This window comes from Pyricularia oryzae, chromosome 5 (assembly GCF_000002495.2).
Source record: "Pyricularia oryzae 70-15 chromosome 5, whole genome shotgun sequence".
Taxonomy (NCBI): Eukaryota; Fungi; Ascomycota; class Sordariomycetes; order Magnaporthales; family Pyriculariaceae; genus Pyricularia; species Pyricularia oryzae.
In genome coordinates this window covers 515,947-533,827 of record NC_017852.1, presented here as the reverse complement: position 1 = coordinate 533,827, position 17,881 = coordinate 515,947, and the positions used below count along the sequence as shown (strand labels likewise).

The window sequence follows — 17,881 nt, the reverse complement described above, 5'->3', positions numbered from 1 at the left end:
TATACTGAATGAAGCTTTATGAGTGTAGGAGCTAAATTCAACTGGTACGCCAATTTAAAATCATTCTTTCTCACCACAACATGGCAACTCAATGCAAAAAATAATAGAAATACTATCAACTAATATCATCAAAACTATTTATTTTTACTGTCATTATTTTTCAGCATCACGCTAAAGCAGCCAAACTTGTTCCAGGTGCGAACGCCATGCGTAAAGATGATGTGTAACCAAACGAGACAAACAAAACCATCGCGAAATGCGCATCTTTCAATCGTCAAATTCATCAGGGAGAAGAGAGACCTTCATTAAACCTCGGTCTCGACATCGGGCTTCCTCCCATTCAGGCTGCCCACCTTCATGATCCTCCTTGCCGCAAAGGTCGCCTCGTTCTTGGCGAACTGTACGTTCCTCATCGGTCTCCTGTGAATAGGAGCAGTTGTCAGCAATCTCAATGCTCTCATATTTATACCCAGGCGGCAATGCAAACAATTACTCACCACTGCATCAAACCCCTATGCTTCCGATGCAGGTCCCGGCTCCGACCCTTGTAGTCCTTGTACTGCTTGATGGGGTTCTTGCTGCTACCACTGCTGGTCTTCTGCAGTTCCCCTCCGCCGCTGATCGTGCTGTCCATCGACTCGCGCACGCCTTGGCTGCTGTCACCACGGCTCGACATGGGACTGAGGCCTGTGCTACCGTCCTCGGTGGAAGCATCGGTAACGCCCAAGTCGACGGTGCTCGAGTCCCCATCTTCATCTTCGTCCTCGGCATCACTGTGACCATCTTTGCCGTCGCCCCGGTGGCCAAACATCTCCACTGGGTCCTTGCCAAACGCAACGCTCCAGTCTGTTCCATCCTTGGCCATCCACTTCTCCTTGTCCGACTCGGGGGCGGCGGCTAGCACATCCCTCCCCTGCGTGAGGGACGCCTCATGCAGCTGTTGGATCAACGGCGGCACCTCGCCCACAACCTCCTCCGTCCGAACTCCTTCGGCGAAGCAGGCTTCCCAGCTTTCGATAGTCTCCCGCGAGTCGTTGTCGCTCACAAACTTGAGGTGGTCTCGGTCCGTACCGGGCTTGAATCGGCCCCTGAAGCGAACACGGCCCAACTCCTTGATGTGGATGTCTGGGATTGTCTTGTAGTTCTCCTCGGTGATGTAGTTCTATCAAAGGGAAGAGGTTCAAATCAGTCAAGCCAATACCAAGAAAATAATCAATGGGGTCAAAAGTAACTCACCTGCGATAACCTCGTGCCGTTGTTGCATTCCCAAACAGGAATATCAAAGTCCTTCTCCTCATTGTCTGGCAGGTCTTGCAGCCAAAACACTGCAAAGTGGTGCGTCTTCCTCTTGCCCGACTGAACAAACTCAAAAAACACCGGGCTGCGATACCGGTATCGCACGGGCAAGCGTACTTTGTCGTTGCTCAAATCCCACCGGAGACCGTTTGCGTCCCCCGCCAACGGCGAGCAGCGGTCGCTCTTGACCGTCGCCGAACTTCCACCAGTGCGCAGGTGAATACGTGTCTTAGCAGACGGTGCAAACCCGCCAACCGTCTCGATGCTGTCCGACAAGAATTCAAAAGTTCCAATCTCGCCGAAGCCAACCTGAGCCGGCGGCAACTTGAGCTCCACGGAACGGAACAGCAAGCTGATACGGATCCGCCCGAAGCCAATACCACCATCCAGAGGATACCAGCGCGTGCTCTGGCTGCTTGTCAGCAGCACATCCGATAGCCTCAGGGGCACTACGCCGATGATGGGGTCATGCTGCCTGTTCCTCGAGTCCCGCACAGTAACCGTCACTATACCAGAACGCCAGTCGCGGAGGAATCGTTCGGTACCAGCCTCGAAAATGGGCTTCGATGAGACCACCTTTGTTCGTGTCTTGTACACCAGCTCGTCGTTGAGCAAGATCGTGCAGTACGAGCTTGGTAGCTTCTTGCTCTGTTCCTCCTTGAGCTCACCAGCCTCAGGCCTTGCTGGCTCAAATTCACGACCCTTCCGCTTTCCGTTGCTGCCCTTGACATTCTCGAGCTCCAGGTTGACGATCTGGTGGACAACAATGCTCAGGATGCCGCTCGGCCAGAGCGGGTCCGGTGGTGTGCGCACAACCGCCTCCTCCTCACTAGTCTCCAGCGCGCCCTTGTCGTCCTGCAACTCCGCCTTGTCACGAAGCTCCTTGGGCAGTTTCGGGTCCTTGCCGTCTGTCATCAGCGCCCGGCGGAATTGCGTCTTGCCAAAGTAGCCCACCTCCCAGTGCAGCTCGCCCGGCATGGTGCTGTCAGCCTTGACACCACGCAGCTTTGACATCTGCGGAAACATCTTTCCGGGGTGCTGAATGAGCTTTTGGATACTTAGTCTACCTTGCCCACCACGTCGTCGGCAGAGCTGCGGTCAGAGTCCCACAGCTCCAGCGATAGCTGCTCGTCAGCCTTGATCACCTCGGGCGTCACAAGCAGCGCCGCACTTTCCGAGAAGACAGGATTCAGATCGTCCTGGATCACCCGGGTGCAGTACTGAGGCTTGCCAAACTTGGAAAAGGCGATGCAGATATATGGGTCAGAGCCTCCACCTTCGCTGCCACGGCGGTCCTGCTTGCTCAGACCGGTGGCCTTGTGGATGCGGATGAAGAGCACGCCAAGTGCCTCCGTCTCCTTCTTGATACTATCTCCTTGAAGCATCTTGCCAATATCGAGCGTCATGCTTTTGGGGGCCACATACATGTTGGCTGCCGTAGCGATGGCCCAGTTGACGAAATTGGAGATCACGGGAAGGTTCAAGATATTGGCTCCCTTCTCGACCAACGGAACACACGACGCTTCCACCTTTGGCAATCCCATCAGGGTAAAGCTGAGAGTCTTGATGAAAGGCGGGTTAGGAGCAAGGGATACGCGTAGGCGCACTGTGGCAACCATCCCGTTGAGCTCCACCCAAATGGGTAGTGGTACTCCAAAGAGGCCGCGGACACCAAGGTAAAAGATGAGTTGCATGCCCATGTTCCTGGCCTTGCTAGACACGTCTCCCGAGCTAGGAAGAGCGTGGTATGCAACTGTGGCCTCGAGGTTGTAAAAGTCTCCGCCTTCCTCGTCCGCCGCAAGCTCCTGTGGATCCTTTGTCTTTTCGTCGCGCTTGCGAATCTCGTCCTTGAGGTCCTGCACGTGCGAGTCCGGCAGGGCGCGCAGGGAGAGTATACGCAGCGGGTTGGTGCCCTGCGATATATCGTTGACCTTGACATGCTCGATGACGCCAGGAACGCTAGCCTGCATGACATCCTCCAGGGTGTCGGCAACGGCGGCAAACATCTCGGGGTTGATCAAGTTCCAAATCAGCCCAACTACCGTGTTGAGCCACTCGACGCTTTCGGGAATGAGGTTGACCACGGCCGTTTCGCCACGCTTTTGCTCGCTAGACCATTCGAGATCTCGTCCCTGACGGATTAGATCCTTGGCCCACAGAAACACGCCAGACGAGATGCACATGGCCAGCGGGATGAGGCCCCAGAGACTCGCACCAAAGAAGCGACCCAGAAAGATGATGGCAAAGAAGATGCCGCCGCACAGAAAATTTGCCCGCGCCTCGATGGCCGCAAACATGGGCTCGTAGGACACGGATGGCGTCGGATGGAACAGGACGTTCGTCTTTTCGCCGTGAATCGGCACGTCCGACGTACTGCCTGGCTCGATGGGATCCGGCGGTGCGGTGACGTCCTGGTTGCGACGGTACTCCTCACCGGTCTGGTTTGGTGAAGTTGCTACTGTGGTCGACCTGGCGAGATTCGCATTGGGTACCGAAAGTTGCGGGTCGCGTGCGTTCTTCATGAGGCTGGAGTCGATGTCGGTGATCTCGACGTCGTTGCCCGTGACAGGATCCCGTACTGTACGACGGTTCTTGCCTATCTCACGGACCGGCATGTTCTCGTGAGATTTGGGCTCGCCGGCCCCCTCCAACTTGGCGTCGCGAGCCTGCTTTTCCTTGTCGAGGGATGCCATGAACTGTTTGATATTCGGAACACGGTGAGCCCCCGAATAGTGCTGACCAGAAGGCACGACGGTTTCTTGGATGTCGGCCATGGTGATGTTGTTGTGCCTGGTTCCTCGGTTTGTCTGGCTTGTGTATAACTGAGCTGACGGTGATTTTTGGGAATACTAACGGTGGTGATTTTTGCACTTAGATGAGCGAGTATCACCAATGACGTGGGTTTGTGACAACCATCCGAACATGTATGCCGCTGAAGAGATGAACGGATTGGATGGAAAGAGACTAGATCTAGACGAACTATGCAGGGCAGGGAAAACTATCATGCAAACAAAGAAAGAGCAAGAGATGGTAACGCTAAAATGGAGAGTGTGCACAGCTAGCCCAAGTGTTGATGGCGATATCAAGAAACATAAGCGGATTGCTACCACCTAATCTGATCAGGGTAGATGAATGGGTGTCGTGTATTAAGAATCTACTCTCCCCAAGTTGCCTTCAAAGGAAGGAAAAAAGAAGGAAAATATGGAAGAGACACGACAGCAAGTCTTTGTAGTTTTATCAGTTCGACTTGCGTAACGGGCAGCCACTTGCGTCTTGCGTTTTCATTGAACGATGGTGCCCAGTCCCAGGCCGGTCTTGGCTCTCAATCTCGATTGGATGTGTATTTTCTACCTGAGTGCCAAGTGAGGTAATGCACACATTGAATTTTTAGAACCAGGTCTAGGCACTTTTTTCCCTTTAATGGCATGATGTGTTTGTCAAAGGACGAGGAGGGAAAGCTCAAACTCGCTTGTCTCACGCAATGACGTCGTCGTTTTTGCATGGTGGCTTCCAAGATTTCTTTTAGAACTATTCCAGTCTAGTTCCCTTTTTGTTCCGGGGCTGGGGGTTGGTGCATCGAGCCAATCCACTGGTGCCAACGACACCCACTTTAGGTATCAATCACTCCATTGATGCAATGGGAAAATACATTTGGATTCTGATACCCCGGAAAACCTCCATGTCAGCCTGCAGTTTCTTGATGCTGGTCAAATTTAGCCTGGCTGGCGCTCTGATGTCGCCAAGACAAATGTTTTCGGGGCAAGTTTTCCTTGTCCACTTTTCAAGCTGTATGTGTTGGCTTAGCGATGCTTGAATTGAGTGTATTACCTACCTTACATACAGATGCCGCCTTGGAATCGATCTTGGCAGTAGGTGACGGGCAGGACAGACTTGGCTCTGTACTACTATTGCATTTGTAAAATCATTATAGGATAGAAAGCAAAACTGTACCCTTGCTGGAGAATTACTTTGGCCGACAAGGTACTATGATGACGGAGCATCACTTGATGCTCTGCAACACAACAAGTGCAAAGAAAAAGATGCGCAACTCGCAGTCAATTAACTCACTATTGCCCGGTGGCTTCAACGCTTGCTCGTAAAGTGTCAGCACAAATAAAGCAAACTGAATCCCGACAAGCACAATAGGGCGAAATGTACCTTTGGTAAGAATTAGACAAACTATCAATAGAAGTGACCGGTCACGAGAGAACCCGGCGGCTCGACGGAATCCTAAGAACCCCCTTTTAGTATTTACCCCCTTTTTGACATGTATACACGCTGCTCAAGCAAGCCTCACGCCAGCCTCCTTCCTCTTCTTGAGCTGCTGGTCCGACGACGGTCCCATGCCCGCGTTCTGGCTGTCGTCGAGGAAGCTGGCCGCCTCGCGCTTCTTGTCCGCCTCGATCTTCTTGAGCAGCTTGTCCGTCTTGCCCTTGCCGCTGCCTTTGCCGTGGAACTGGTGACTCATGTGCTTGAACGCCTCCTTGGTGTCGAGGTTGCGCCCGTGGTCGTCCGTGTACTTGATCTCAAAGTTGGGCGTGTAGTCGCGCTGGAACATTTCATTGAGCACCCGCGACGTCTGGTACTCGCGTTGTATGTTTTGCTTCCTGGCGTACTCTTCCTTTTCGCGCTGCGTCATCCTGTCCAGCAAGCCGCTGGTACGGTCACGCTCACGCTGCCTTCGGGCGTCCTCCTCAATCTTTGCCAGGCGCCGGTTTTTTTCCGCCAGGAACTGCGCGTGCCGACGGTCGCGCTCGTTGAGCGATGCCCCGTTTGATTCTTTCACCAGACCACGCTCCCGAAGGAGTGCCAGCGCCGCACCCATGCCCTTGGAGACAGACTTCTCCTCGTCAACTCCTATCGTGGTTAGGTCGTCTAGCTGTTCCGTTTGTGGCTCGGCGGATTCCTCCTTGACGTTTGCCATCTCCACATCCTCGTCGTCCGAGTCTGCGTCCATGGCCGTTACAGACTGCGGCTCCACTGGTCGCCTGGGCTTCCGCTCATCATCATCTGTACGCTTCTGAAGGGCCCCGACAAACTCTGATATCTCGTCAATCACGAGACCGCCCCCGGTGGTTGCTGTTTCTGGTTCTGGTGTTTGTGCTTCCTCTTTGAGCTGCCTTGCGAGATCTTCTGGTCGCATACGCTTCCTCTTTTTCAAGGCGTCACGTCTTTGCGCCGCCAAAGATGCCTGCAGGTCATCATCGTCGTCGATTGCGTCGCCGATGGTCTTTCGCTTCTTAGGCAGTATCGGTTCTGAATCTATTACCATGCCATCGGCTTCGATATCCGCCGTTTCTGCTGGTAATAAGGCGTCCTCATCATCTGCTGCTCGTTTGCGAGTGGATTTGGACTTTTTCTTCTTTGGCTTCTTAACTTTGATCTCTAATACGTCGAGATAGTCAGAGGCGGATGCAGCTGTTTTTGAACCGGTTAGCGACGATACTACTAATAGCCTTGGAAGAGAAGATTGAATCTTACTAAGAATATCAAGACTGAGGCTCTCCACCTTAGCCTTCTGATTTGCCTCGGTGTCAAGAATATCAGCCAGCTCGGCTATGCTTCCCTGGCCATTCAGGGTGAAAGCCTTTTTCTTTTTGCCGTAGTCATCGTCATACTGTTCCAGGATGCTGCGCTCGCCGGTATCATCAAAGTCATTTGGATCGTACACCGGCTTCTTCTTCTTCAGCTGCAACCTCTCGTCGAGCTTCTCCTGTGCTCTCAGGTCGATATTCTCGAGCTCATCGCCCTCATCCTCATTCTCCAAGACTGTGGTATCTTTCAGCGTCAAGACCTGCTCCCCATCCTCCAGGAGCGCCGACATGTCATGGCCGACCTTGACACCAGCCAGGTCCCTAGCCGAATGCTCCCTGGCAGCAGCGGCCGCCTTCCTGTCCTTTTCCTCCTCGGCCTTCCTCAGCTGGTCAATCTTCTTCTGCCTCTTCTTCTGGCTCTTGAGCCACGCCCTTGCATCCAAGTCGCCCTCGTCATCCTCTTCTCCCAAGCCCTTGCCCTCCAGCTGGACGTAGCGCTGAGCGACCTCGCGAGCCTTTTTGACGGCCGCCGCGCGCTCCTCGCGCTTCCTCTTGGCAGCCTCGGCCTCCTGCAGCTTCCTGTAGTTGTCGTAGGCCTGCGCCTGCCGGCCATCAAAGGTGGCCGAGGGGTCTTCGTCGACGGGCGCGGCCTGCGACTGGGTGGATGCGGCGCCGGGGACGGGCAGCGGCTTCATGCCCATGGCGATGCGCAGGCGGTTCGCCTCTTCGATGGCCTGGGCGTCCATGTTGGAGGCGACCTTTTTGGCGTGGCTTTGGGGTGTTGTTATCGGACTGGCTGTGGCGATGATATCTGTTCCAGATGTCTGACACTTGCGATAGATGATGGGCGGATTTTCTGTATGATGGCGGATGCAGATAACGAAGGCGCGTTGTTGCAACCAAGTCAATCTCTAATCAGGATTCATTGGACCATCAACCGCGTGCCTGCAAATGCCGGCCTAGTTGCATGCAGTGAGTGGGTGGGTGGGTCTAAAAGCGGATTTTCTGCTGACATAATCACCAAGCTTCTCCAAATTTTTCTATGATAAAAAAGTCTTCAACGACCGCTAATGTTTTGTTTGCTTTTCCTTCTCTTTTTCCCTTCACCACGGACCTGTGCCCAGAATCCGCTGCTCGTTCAGCGCCGAATCTGCGGCAGCTCGATACCCCCATGGGAATCATCAGCTTCATTGCTAAACATGATGGCAGTCCTATCGACAGGTCCTAGAGTAATTCGGCGCATTGTCGTCGCCCTGCTCGCCGTAAAAGGCTGAGCTCGGCGTTATGGCGGCAGCGCGTCGTAAAGGTTATATTCCACTCCCCTTTTCCAAGATCGTCGATCGATGAGGTTGGGGCAAACCATGACTATTCTTACAAAACTTTTTCCTCAAATCGGATCGCATGGCGTAAGCACGACGGTGTTCTTCTTGCTGGGCGGGCTTGCTGGGTCGCCTGCGAGATGGAGATGATTTTGGTTTGATTCTTTGTCGGCCCTTTTCCGGAGCTGCCTGTTTTCAGCAGCTGCGAACATGCCCTCCGTGTTTCCTGATTGTGCCTGGCTCGATCATGAAATTCGCCGGACTGAAGTGTTGGCCCGACTTGGCCTGACACCATGATCTGTAGCATCGAGGACCCAACGGTGGTGAAGGGTACCATTTGGCCGAGCGGCTCCGTGATGCCGTATGTAATAGATTGAAACTTGGCCGTTAATGTCATGATCTGTTGGCTTAATTGGGAAGCTGGTTGTTGACTCGGAAAGGGGAGACGTAATTATCAATCTTGTGTGAATTATTCCCAAGTCTTGGTCGCTTGCACGAGATGTGTTGTTCTCTTTTTTTTAGTTTGTTTGTGCGTCAAAGTCTAGCTTCCTAAGCCTCCCTTGGCCTTTCCCGGTGACAAAATAACGGTACTACTACATCACATCCTTGACTAGAGCTTCCCCGCACTACCTCTGCAAAGCTACACACCAAAAACCAAAGCCACCGACGACAGGCCGAATTATGAAGGACCAGCACTAGCGGCCGTTGAGGCAGCTGTCATAGCATCAAATAGATGATGCCCTCCGCAAGAGGCACGCCATCGTTCGCATGCAACCCATCAGAATTGGCGGAGAAGAGTCGGACCTTCCCGACAAGGTAGCAACTCCCGCATCTTGACAATTGACACCTCAGAGCACTCCACTTTATTTGAGTGTGACATTATACTCCGCATTAAGGAATTACCTTGCGTACCAGGTACCTACCTTACCTACCTAGGTACCTTCCATACCACCTTGCCTCCATTCTCGGTAGAGGTAATTTTGAGTCTTGCATGTGCCGGGCAGGCCAGGCCAGGCCACGCGAGGAGAGCGAGCAGGGTACTGGGCCAGACGTGGATATAAAGAAGCCCCTTGATCCATCTACACCATGGACATCTCACGAGTCGATCATGGGACCTCCACCTCCAACATCACCACCTCCGTCAATCCCGTCATGCACGCCATCTCATCCTTCGTTCTCCTGGGCACTTATGCTGTCCAGGCTGTGCTTGGTCGTCCCAATTCCCTTGCAAGACGTGCCAATGTCGACTCCTTCATTGAGGTCGAACGCCCAATTGCCCTTCAAGGAGTCCTCCGCAACATAGGCTCAGATGGCGCCTTGGTTCGTGGTGCCGGTCCAGGTGTCGTCATCGCATCTCCGTCCACCGTGGACCCGGACTACTTTTACACCTGGACCCGAGACAGCGCCCTTGTGCTCAAGTGCTTGACGGATATTTTCGCCAACAAGTACGACGCCGGGCTCCAGTCGACCATCACCCAGTACATCACCACCCAGGCCCAGGTGCAACGCATCGACAACCCCTCCGGACCCCTGAGTGACGGCTCGGGTCTGGGCGAGCCCAAGTACAATGCCAACCTCTCTCCGTACCTCGGCTCTTGGGGAAGGCCGCAGAGGGATGGGCCTGCGTTGAGGGCCACTGCCTTGGTTGCCTATGCAAACTGGCTCATCGGGAACAACTACACGAGCACTGCCCGTGACATCGTGTGGCCTATCCTGAGGAATGACTTGAACTATGTGGCTCAGTACTGGTCAGTCCATGCTCCCCGTGGGGGAAATTTGTTGATATGGCTTTGACAAGAGTACTGATTGGAAAATAACTACTACAGGAACAGAACTGGGTTTGATCTTTGGGAGGAGGTTCAAGGCAGCTCATTCTTCACCACTGGCGCTCAGTATAAAGGTTGGTGGTACCTCCCTGACGGACTCACCGACTTTCTTTGTAGATGCACCGTTCAACTAACGTACACGCCCAACAGCCTTGATTGAGGGAGACGCTTTGGCCAAGAAGCTTGGAGCGACTTGCTCATCCTGCGAGAGCATCGCCCCTAATATCCTCTGCTTCCTGCAGAGCTTCTGGACTCCGAATGGCAACTACATCGTCTCCAACACCAACACGGGTACTAACCGCTCCGGCAAAGACGCCAACAGTATTCTATCATCGATTCACTCGTTCGACCCCGCTGCTGGCTGCGACGAGCTTACCTTCCAGCCCTGCAGTGCAAAGTCCCTTGCAAATCACAAGGCCGTCGTCGACTCTTTCAGGTTCTACCCCATCAACTCTGGGATCCAAGTTGGCCGAGGATTGGCCGTTGGACGCTACTCGGAAGATGTCTACTACGGTGGCAACCCATGGCACCTGACAACGCTCGCGGCCGCAGAGCAGATCTACGATGCCGTCTATGTGTGGAAAAAGCAAGGCCGTCTTGAAGTTACCAGCGCATCACTCCCGTTTTTCCGTGATCTTTCGTCATCTATTGCCGTCGGAAGCTACGCGTCCGATTCGACAACCTTTACCCAGATCATCGATGCAGCTCTGGTGTACGCAGATGGCTTCATCGAGGTCGTGCAGCGCTATGCTGGCGCCAATGGGTCTCTGGATGAGCAGATCGACAAGAACAATGGTAGCCAGCGCTCGGCACGCGACCTGACTTGGTCGTATGCAGCTTTCCTTACCGCCACTGATCGCCGCGCCGGAGTTGTTCCGCCATCGTGGTTTGTGCCGGCCAGCCTTCCCGGCTCGTGCTCTACAGGCTCACAGCAGGGAGTCTACTCGGCCGTGACGCCAGCCTCGTTCCCAGCATCTCAGACGCCCATCACCGGCGCGCCGCCCGTCCCCCCTACTACTACGGCGCCTCCAGGCGGTTGCACGACGGCGCCCGTAGTAGCTGTTACTTTCAACGTGCTGGTGACGACAACGCCCGGTGATACTATCAAGATCGTGGGCGACATTGAGGACTTGGGCAAGTGGAACCCGCAGAACGGCATCGCCCTGGACGCGAACGACTACACTGCCAGCAGGCCGCTGTGGAAGAAGGCCATCACTCTCAAGGCGGGCCAGGTTGTGCAGTACAAGTTCATCAACGTGGCCAGCGGTGGTGCAGTCCGATGGGAGGCTGATCCGAACCGGGTGTACACGGTACCCAGCTCGTGTGCCACTGCTGTTGCTGTAGATGGACAGTGGCAGACGTAGAGATGGAGATGGAGGGCGTATATTGGACCGCTAACGAGTCACTCGTATCCTTAGTGGCATGCTTACTCGCAGGTCTTTTGGGTATGGGGAAACTTTGGTTGCGGTTTCATTATGATGAGGTCGAGGTTCTTTGTACACATGAGGCTGTCAGTAGCCCTAAAGGCAGAACCAGGGTGAGGCAGCAAGAAAAGTCAAGAATCACGTGGTGTCAAGTTAGCTTCATACAAGGTACACGCTCCCTGTATTCTCAGTATACACCCATTCAATACAGATCCCTAGCTTCTCTCTCAGCCAAAGGAGTACAGTAGAAGGAAAGCGGTGGTAAATGTGTGTGAGTGGGTATGTCTATTTACAATCATACAAGTCAAGTTATCTTTCGTCTATGGAAGATGATAGGACCTTTCTCTGGAGGGTGTGGCTGAGATGTGGACATATGCACAACCTACTCTTTTTTTTTTCCGAAAAATTGACGGAAAAGGGGGTTAGGCCTCAGATTACTTTATCACATCCTGCCGCCAACCATCAAGACCTTGGGTCCAACTTTGGACATGGGAGCTTCGTATGATGTAATAGCTGCTGCCTCAGCAAACATCTTTCTCTGAGAAGTGTTTAGGGGCGGCCGAGATATGAAAGAGTTCGAGATGGATCCCCTTCAAGTCGGTTATTCTTGCTGACTATCATTGACACTTGAATGCAAATCTTTTGCGACCATCTCTGTGACCAGCGACTAAGGCAGGAAATCAGGGCAGTCAAGTTCGATAATGTCGCATTGGATTCTCTTTGGTCGATTCAGTCAGAAGGCAGGGATATTGACAATCCTTTCTTTTATTAAAAGTGTACCAGACACTTTCTATCAAAGGCAGTCCAGTTTCCAAGTCTCCTTCTGGTTCTAGAACATCTCTACATCCCAAAGACTCATAATCTCAGCTCAGAATCCTAAGGAGGACAGCATGGTGGTTGTTTCGGAACTGTGATGCAGCCGGGGCCGCACGACTATAACACCCGGTTGATTTACAGTCAGCATCTGAAACGTATCCTGCAAACTAGGTACTCACAACTGCACAGTTTTAAAACATGGTAGAAAGGGTAGGGTTTGCTCCAACTTACGGTGCACATTTTGCCGCTAAAAATGTCACCATTTGGGGCGCCGGTTACAGGGCATACAACAATCTGACCCCTGGCTTCCAGGCCAGCATATTCTAGGGGACCAGCCGCTGCCAATTGCGCCAGGCAAGAGACCGAAACGAGCAGGAAAGCTTTGAGGGAGAACATTGTTAACCGAGTGAATTCGATTGTGAAAGGAAAAAAAAAGAAAGAAAGAAAGAAAGAAAGAAAAAAGAATATGGGGGTTTGGTATATTTGGACAAGTTGGTCCGTTTGGTCGATAATAAGATCGAATAATATATAATTTTATTAGCTTAAGTGGAGGCCCAAGGCTGGGTTTTATACATTTTTTTTCGCATGCACTTGAAATGATTCACAATGTTATCAGCGATATAAGTTTATTACATGAATAGCAGCAACTTACAGCATAATCCACAAGTACTTGGGGGCTGTTCGTTGTGGGCCCCCTCAAAGAGGGGGTTACAAAACCTTGATTTTCGAAAAAACCGTGGGCCAGCAAATTTGTTAGCAGATCGCTAACAAAGTAGCTCATGAAAGTTCGATTCACGTTCGTAAACACTACACCCACGAAAAAGGTTAAAATTTGCAGATAAATTGAAGCCGTGAATTGCGCTGTAGATATCTATTTCTGGAGTTTTGGCTCAATCGCCCTTTTCCGGTCGCTCAAGCGGTCACAAGGCGACCCGGGTACTTCCAACTCATCCTTTCTACCACCCGGTATTGGCGGCGAGGAACGGTCTTCAAGCGGTCTCGTATCCTGAAGTTGACGGGGAGAGGGTGTAGCCAATGGTATATACCGTGGGAACGGTTTGGAAGGCCTGTTTGGGGCGGGAGGTGAGGCTGATTGCGAGGATCGTGATACGCATATGCTGATAGAACAGGCAGAGTCGGTATCCACGGTAATATTGATCTGGGTACTTGTATTTCCAGCTGAAATTGGCCCTTTATCGACGAACCATGACTGTGAGGGCTGTGAATCGGTCTTCTTCCTTTTTCCAGGGCGTTCCCTGACCGCCGGAACGTTCTCCGGCGTGAAGCCGAGGTCCTCCAGATATCTCTTCTGTTGTATCTTAATCCCGTTGGGCATGCCCTCTGTTTCTCGCCAGCGTTGAATAGCCTGATTCTTATCCCTATACCACGCATCTCTGACGAACTTTTCTTGTTGGTATAGGGCTGTTTCCTCGATCAACGCCTGTTTGGCTTCGTGAGCGACCCGCATATCTTCTAACGTATTAGCGGTCTGGAACTGCTTGTCTTTTGACTTCAACGTCATTTTGACTTTGTAACGTGAAGCGCGTTGAACGCGTTTTTGCTTATTCGTCTGCTCTTGGGCAACGCGTTGCTGTAGGATGATCGCCTCGTTGGCAACGGCTTGTAAATCCGAGATAGCATCAACGGTATCTGAACTAAAGTGGTGCGCCTTGGCCGCCATACGGCTTGCCGCATATTTGGCCCGTGAAAATCGTTCAGCGGTAGGAAGGGAGTCCGGATATCGCGGTGTATTCGCTGCCGTGGCGTGGCCACGCAGTTTGGCGAGCACTTTGGTGCCGTCGACAGGAAACAAGCCTGTATCTTGGAAACCGCTTATTACGTGGCCAGTTGTGAAAGCCGTTTGCCAGCAGCGCTAAGTTAAGGGAAGATATATCAGTTTACCGCTAAATTAACCTGTAGATCGAAAACGACTTACTCGAATCGCAGCAACGAAATCTGAGCGGGTGAACACCGGAATACCGGTGTTTATATGCTCATGCAGGACCGCCTGCAACTCGTTTTTCAGGTGAGTGAACACGGATACGTCCATGGGCTGCATATAATGCGTTGAATGAGGCGGTAAAATAACGATCTCGATATCAAATCTGAGGCAATAATCAAGTATCTCCATGCCAAAGTGGCCGGTAAAGCCGTCGAGAAAAAGCCACCTCCAAATACGTGTTTTGGCCCGCTGTGAATTTGGATCGATTTTGGCCGCAGTGCGGTTCACAAAGTCGAATCTGACGTCAAAGTCATGACCAAACCACTCTTTCAACGTGGGAGATCCGATCGATTGCACGGCAGCAACTTCTGGCCACGAATACCGGTTGAAATGCTGTATCCAGGTGAGCTGGATATCTCCGTTGGAAAACCCCGTTTCTGACCGCGTAAAAACGATACCCTCAGGCAGATCCAGATCAAGCCAATCGCTCGTTGGCCACTTTGTGAAGATACAGAAGGGCGGTAGCGACTGCCCAACAGCGTTGCCACCGCCTATCAACGTACAACTCTCACGGTTAGCCGGATCCGCGGTGCGTGGCTTTTCATGCCTCTTTTTCGTCACGACCAATACCGGTATCCGGCCATCTCTCACACCGATTCTAGTACCACATTCGTCAGCGTTCCAGGCCGCTGAAGCCGTGATCCCAAGCTCTACCGCATGAGCCGCCGTGCGGCGATACCAGGCCTCCACAAGATCGATCTGTTGCTCCCAACTAAGGCGAGTAATCTCGACGGGTTGTTGTTTGGTAAGTCGCAGTTCCGGGTGTTTTTTACGCCAACGGCCGTACCAGTTCATTTGAATTGGACCACAGGGCGGTATACGTGACTGACGCATCAGATTGGCCGCAGATATTACGTGTTGTGAGTCGGGATATGCACCAAGTTTATCAAGCTGCATGATATACGCAACGAGAGCTTGATCTTCAGCATCAGTCAACAATGAAGGCCGCCCGCTGCGCTTTATCGATATCTTAGGAATGCCATTGATCAGGAGATTACGAGCATGCCGCTGAGTACTCGAATACGGGTAACCGTTCCTTTTACAGAACGATCGTAGCGATTCTGGCTTGGATCTGCCCTCCCGCGCGGTATCCGCCCTACTGCGGTGAGTTTCGACATATTGGGCATACATGCGGGCTCCTAAGATAGCTGGAGATTCTGGGGACGTCATGATATAGGTATATTTGCGGTAAGTGCAATTGTGTTGTTATGGAACGGGATTACACTCGGCATAAGTTAAATTGTTAACGATTTTCTAGGTAAAAAACTGATGCGGGGTGGCCCACGGTTTTTTCGAAAATCAAGGTTTTGTAACCCCCTCTTTGAGGGGGCCCACAACGAACAGCCCCCAAGTAATTTGCGCTTTGTAACACGGCCACGACTCAAGTGAAACTTGCCTCAGTCTACAACGTGAGCTACAGCACCATCGTTTGAGTATATCTCCGGCATGCACCGCTAAATTCAAATACGAAGTCTAAAAGTCAGTACATGTAACGTGTGAGAATTGCAAGCCGCCCCCTCGAAAACCGAATCCTCCATCTGCGGGCCGCAGTCTAGGCCGCTCTTTTCACTTGTCTAGAGTTTCTCCACGGCTTTCAGTTGTGGAGGAGAGGAAATGGGGCGACGCCGTGTGCACAGGAGTTTGTCTTGGGATAGTGATGGGGCGAGGCGATGGCAATCTCGAACAGGTTGTCCTTGACACCCGGCAAGACTGAACTCAAAGCCCCCATTGAGACATCAACCCAGGAACCATTGGCTCTATACGCAGCCCTCTGAGTGCAGTAGGCATACCCAGGCCCAGGGGCAACGAATTCTCCAAAAAAAGGGGGCAATGCCAAGCAAGGTATGCGCATTTTTATATCGCCAGTCCAACATAGATGGCAAGGCTAACTGCCTACCGAAGCTCATGCCAGAAAGCCTCTTGTCTCGATCTTTTGACGAGTGACGCGGGGATGGAAGTATCAAAGCCCTCTCGAATTCTTACTGCGGAGCTCCTCTAGATCCCACAATTCGATTCGTTGTTGTCCAGCATGAATATGCAGTTGTAGAATTCGTAGTACCATCATGCCTCAAGAGCCAAGAAAGAGTGACTCACAGCCCAGTCATATCTGACCCAGTGACAAGTCGAGAACAAGAGAAGGGGTTGGGACTGCGTTACGCCTTGGCAACAAACATAGGTGCCTACCTACCTACCTAGGTACCCAGCAGGCATCAAATCAAGAAAAATACGAAGAAAAAAAAAGAGACAGTTGGCATCAATCACAGTACTGCAGTAAGCAAACAGCAACACACAGGCAGTCCCACCTCTTCCCATGATAAATCCCCTCTCACCTCGCCGCGACCCTCGGCAGCTCCTTCATCAACTCCTCAACCACCCACTCCAGCGTGACCTCCATATCGACATCGGTGCCGCGGTCCGCCTGCACCAGAATGTCACTGCCACGCACCGCATCCATGTCCAGCTCGCCCTCGACGTCGCCGTCCTTGAACAGCCAGGCGTGGGACTCGGCGTAGTTTGGCCAGACGACATCGGTGGCGTAGCCCTCGGGGTCGGCCCAGAAGCCCTCGACCGTCACGTAGCCGATGCGGGCCTCGCGGCGGCGGATGGCGGTCGCGCGGGACACCAGGAGGAAGAACTTGAGGTCCAGGAGGGACATGATGTGCTTTAGGGGAGGGGTGTACTGTTTTGTAGGTTTTTTATTTTAATTTAATTTTTAATTCAATTTTTTTTTTAGAGAAAGTTGTGTTGGTAGACATGATTTTACGTCAAAGAAAATAACAAGCAGTCAAAAGGCGTGTGACCTACCAGTAGGAAGCCATCCAAAAGGCAAAGACCCAAGTCCCCAGGGACCAGGAGCCCATGACCTGGCCCGTCAGGCTTTGACCACTCTGCCACTTTGGTTTTGAGCTCTTGGATCTTGGCGTCCGAGACTGGGCATTTCCCGACGGCGTTTTGGTCTTCTATAGAATTCAAATCTGGCTGGTTCAGGGTGTCAGCAACATGCCAAGCCGAGGCTTCAAAGTGATGCTTCTCTCACAGGAAATTGGCCGTTCTCTCTGATATAACTCAGCGACTTTTCCATCTGCTCAATGTTCAGAGACCCCACGCAGTCCCAGTCTGCATGGCCTGCCCTCTTTGGAAGCCTGTTTGCGCACGCGAGGCAGCCATCCACCTCTGATCAGCGGTTCGTCACTTTGCAAAGTAGCACTTCACAAACAGCAGAGGCTCTTACTCGGATTCGTTTTTATAAAAGTCATCCTCGTGAAGGATGAAAGTGTTTGGGAAAATATCGCGGATCAGCCGGGCAAGCGTCGTCTTGCCGCTGGACGAGCAGCCCGAGAGGCCCACCAAGATGGCCTTTTTGGGTGACATTTTTTAATCCCGGTTTATTTTTAAAATTTAGTTGTCAAAATCAGTCAGTATATCAAAATCAATCCTTTTTCGATTTTAAGCATTTGCTCCTGACCGCAATCAGGAAGTGTAAGCGAATCAATTAAAATTGATCGACAATCTTGACTTGCAGCGACGTCAGTCATACCCGCCCGCCAAGCAAAGCAACGCAAAGCAGACCAAGACCAAAAAACTCCTTGCTTTCAGCGGCCAAGGGGACGCTAAACCAACCCCTCGGTGGGCTTCCCGCAGCTTGGCATCCATCGCTTGGGTT

General features: G+C 52.3%; 5 protein-coding genes across 5 annotated transcripts; 1 reads left to right on the top strand and 4 right to left on the bottom strand.

Moving 5' to 3' along the window:
* Positions 1–94: 94 nt before the first annotated feature.
* On the bottom strand, positions 95–4,070 carry MGG_01094 (uncharacterized protein; the record flags this gene model as incomplete). Its single annotated transcript, XM_003717792.1, has 4 exons — positions 95–420; positions 498–1,162; positions 1,237–2,322; positions 2,364–4,070. The coding sequence occupies 4 exons, from the start codon at positions 4,068–4,070 to the stop codon at positions 306–308; spliced, it is 3,573 nt and encodes a 1,190-aa protein (XP_003717840.1). The 3' UTR covers positions 95–305.
* A 983-nt stretch (positions 4,071–5,053) lies between these two features.
* MGG_01095 (uncharacterized protein) lies at positions 5,054–7,739 on the bottom strand. Its single transcript, XM_003717791.1, has 2 exons — positions 6,778–7,739; positions 5,054–6,714 (listed from the first exon to the last, which is right to left on the bottom strand). The coding sequence occupies exons 1-2, from the start codon at positions 7,574–7,576 to the stop codon at positions 5,579–5,581; spliced, it is 1,935 nt and encodes a 644-aa protein (XP_003717839.1). The 5' UTR covers positions 7,577–7,739; the 3' UTR covers positions 5,054–5,578.
* Positions 7,740–7,938: 199 nt separating this feature from the next.
* MGG_01096 (glucoamylase) lies at positions 7,939–11,634 on the top strand. The gene is made up of 3 exons (XM_003717790.1): positions 7,939–9,897; positions 9,976–10,049; positions 10,126–11,634. Exons 1-3 carry the CDS (start codon positions 9,236–9,238, stop codon positions 11,337–11,339), a joined length of 1,950 nt encoding a protein of 649 aa, XP_003717838.1. The 5' UTR covers positions 7,939–9,235; the 3' UTR covers positions 11,340–11,634.
* Positions 11,635–12,133: 499 nt separating this feature from the next.
* MGG_17319 (uncharacterized protein) lies at positions 12,134–12,802 on the bottom strand. Its single transcript, XM_003717789.1, has 2 exons — positions 12,447–12,802; positions 12,134–12,332 (listed from the first exon to the last, which is right to left on the bottom strand). Exons 1-2 carry the CDS (start codon positions 12,609–12,611, stop codon positions 12,276–12,278), a joined length of 222 nt encoding a protein of 73 aa, XP_003717837.1. The 5' UTR covers positions 12,612–12,802; the 3' UTR covers positions 12,134–12,275.
* Positions 12,803–16,543: 3,741 nt separating this feature from the next.
* MGG_01098 (uncharacterized protein) lies at positions 16,544–17,589 on the bottom strand (the record flags this gene model as incomplete). The annotated part of the gene is made up of 4 exons (XM_003717788.1): positions 16,544–16,897; positions 17,023–17,196; positions 17,255–17,360; positions 17,450–17,589. 4 exons carry the CDS (start codon positions 17,587–17,589, stop codon positions 16,544–16,546), a joined length of 774 nt encoding a protein of 257 aa, XP_003717836.1.
* Between the last annotated feature and the right edge of the window lie 292 nt (positions 17,590–17,881).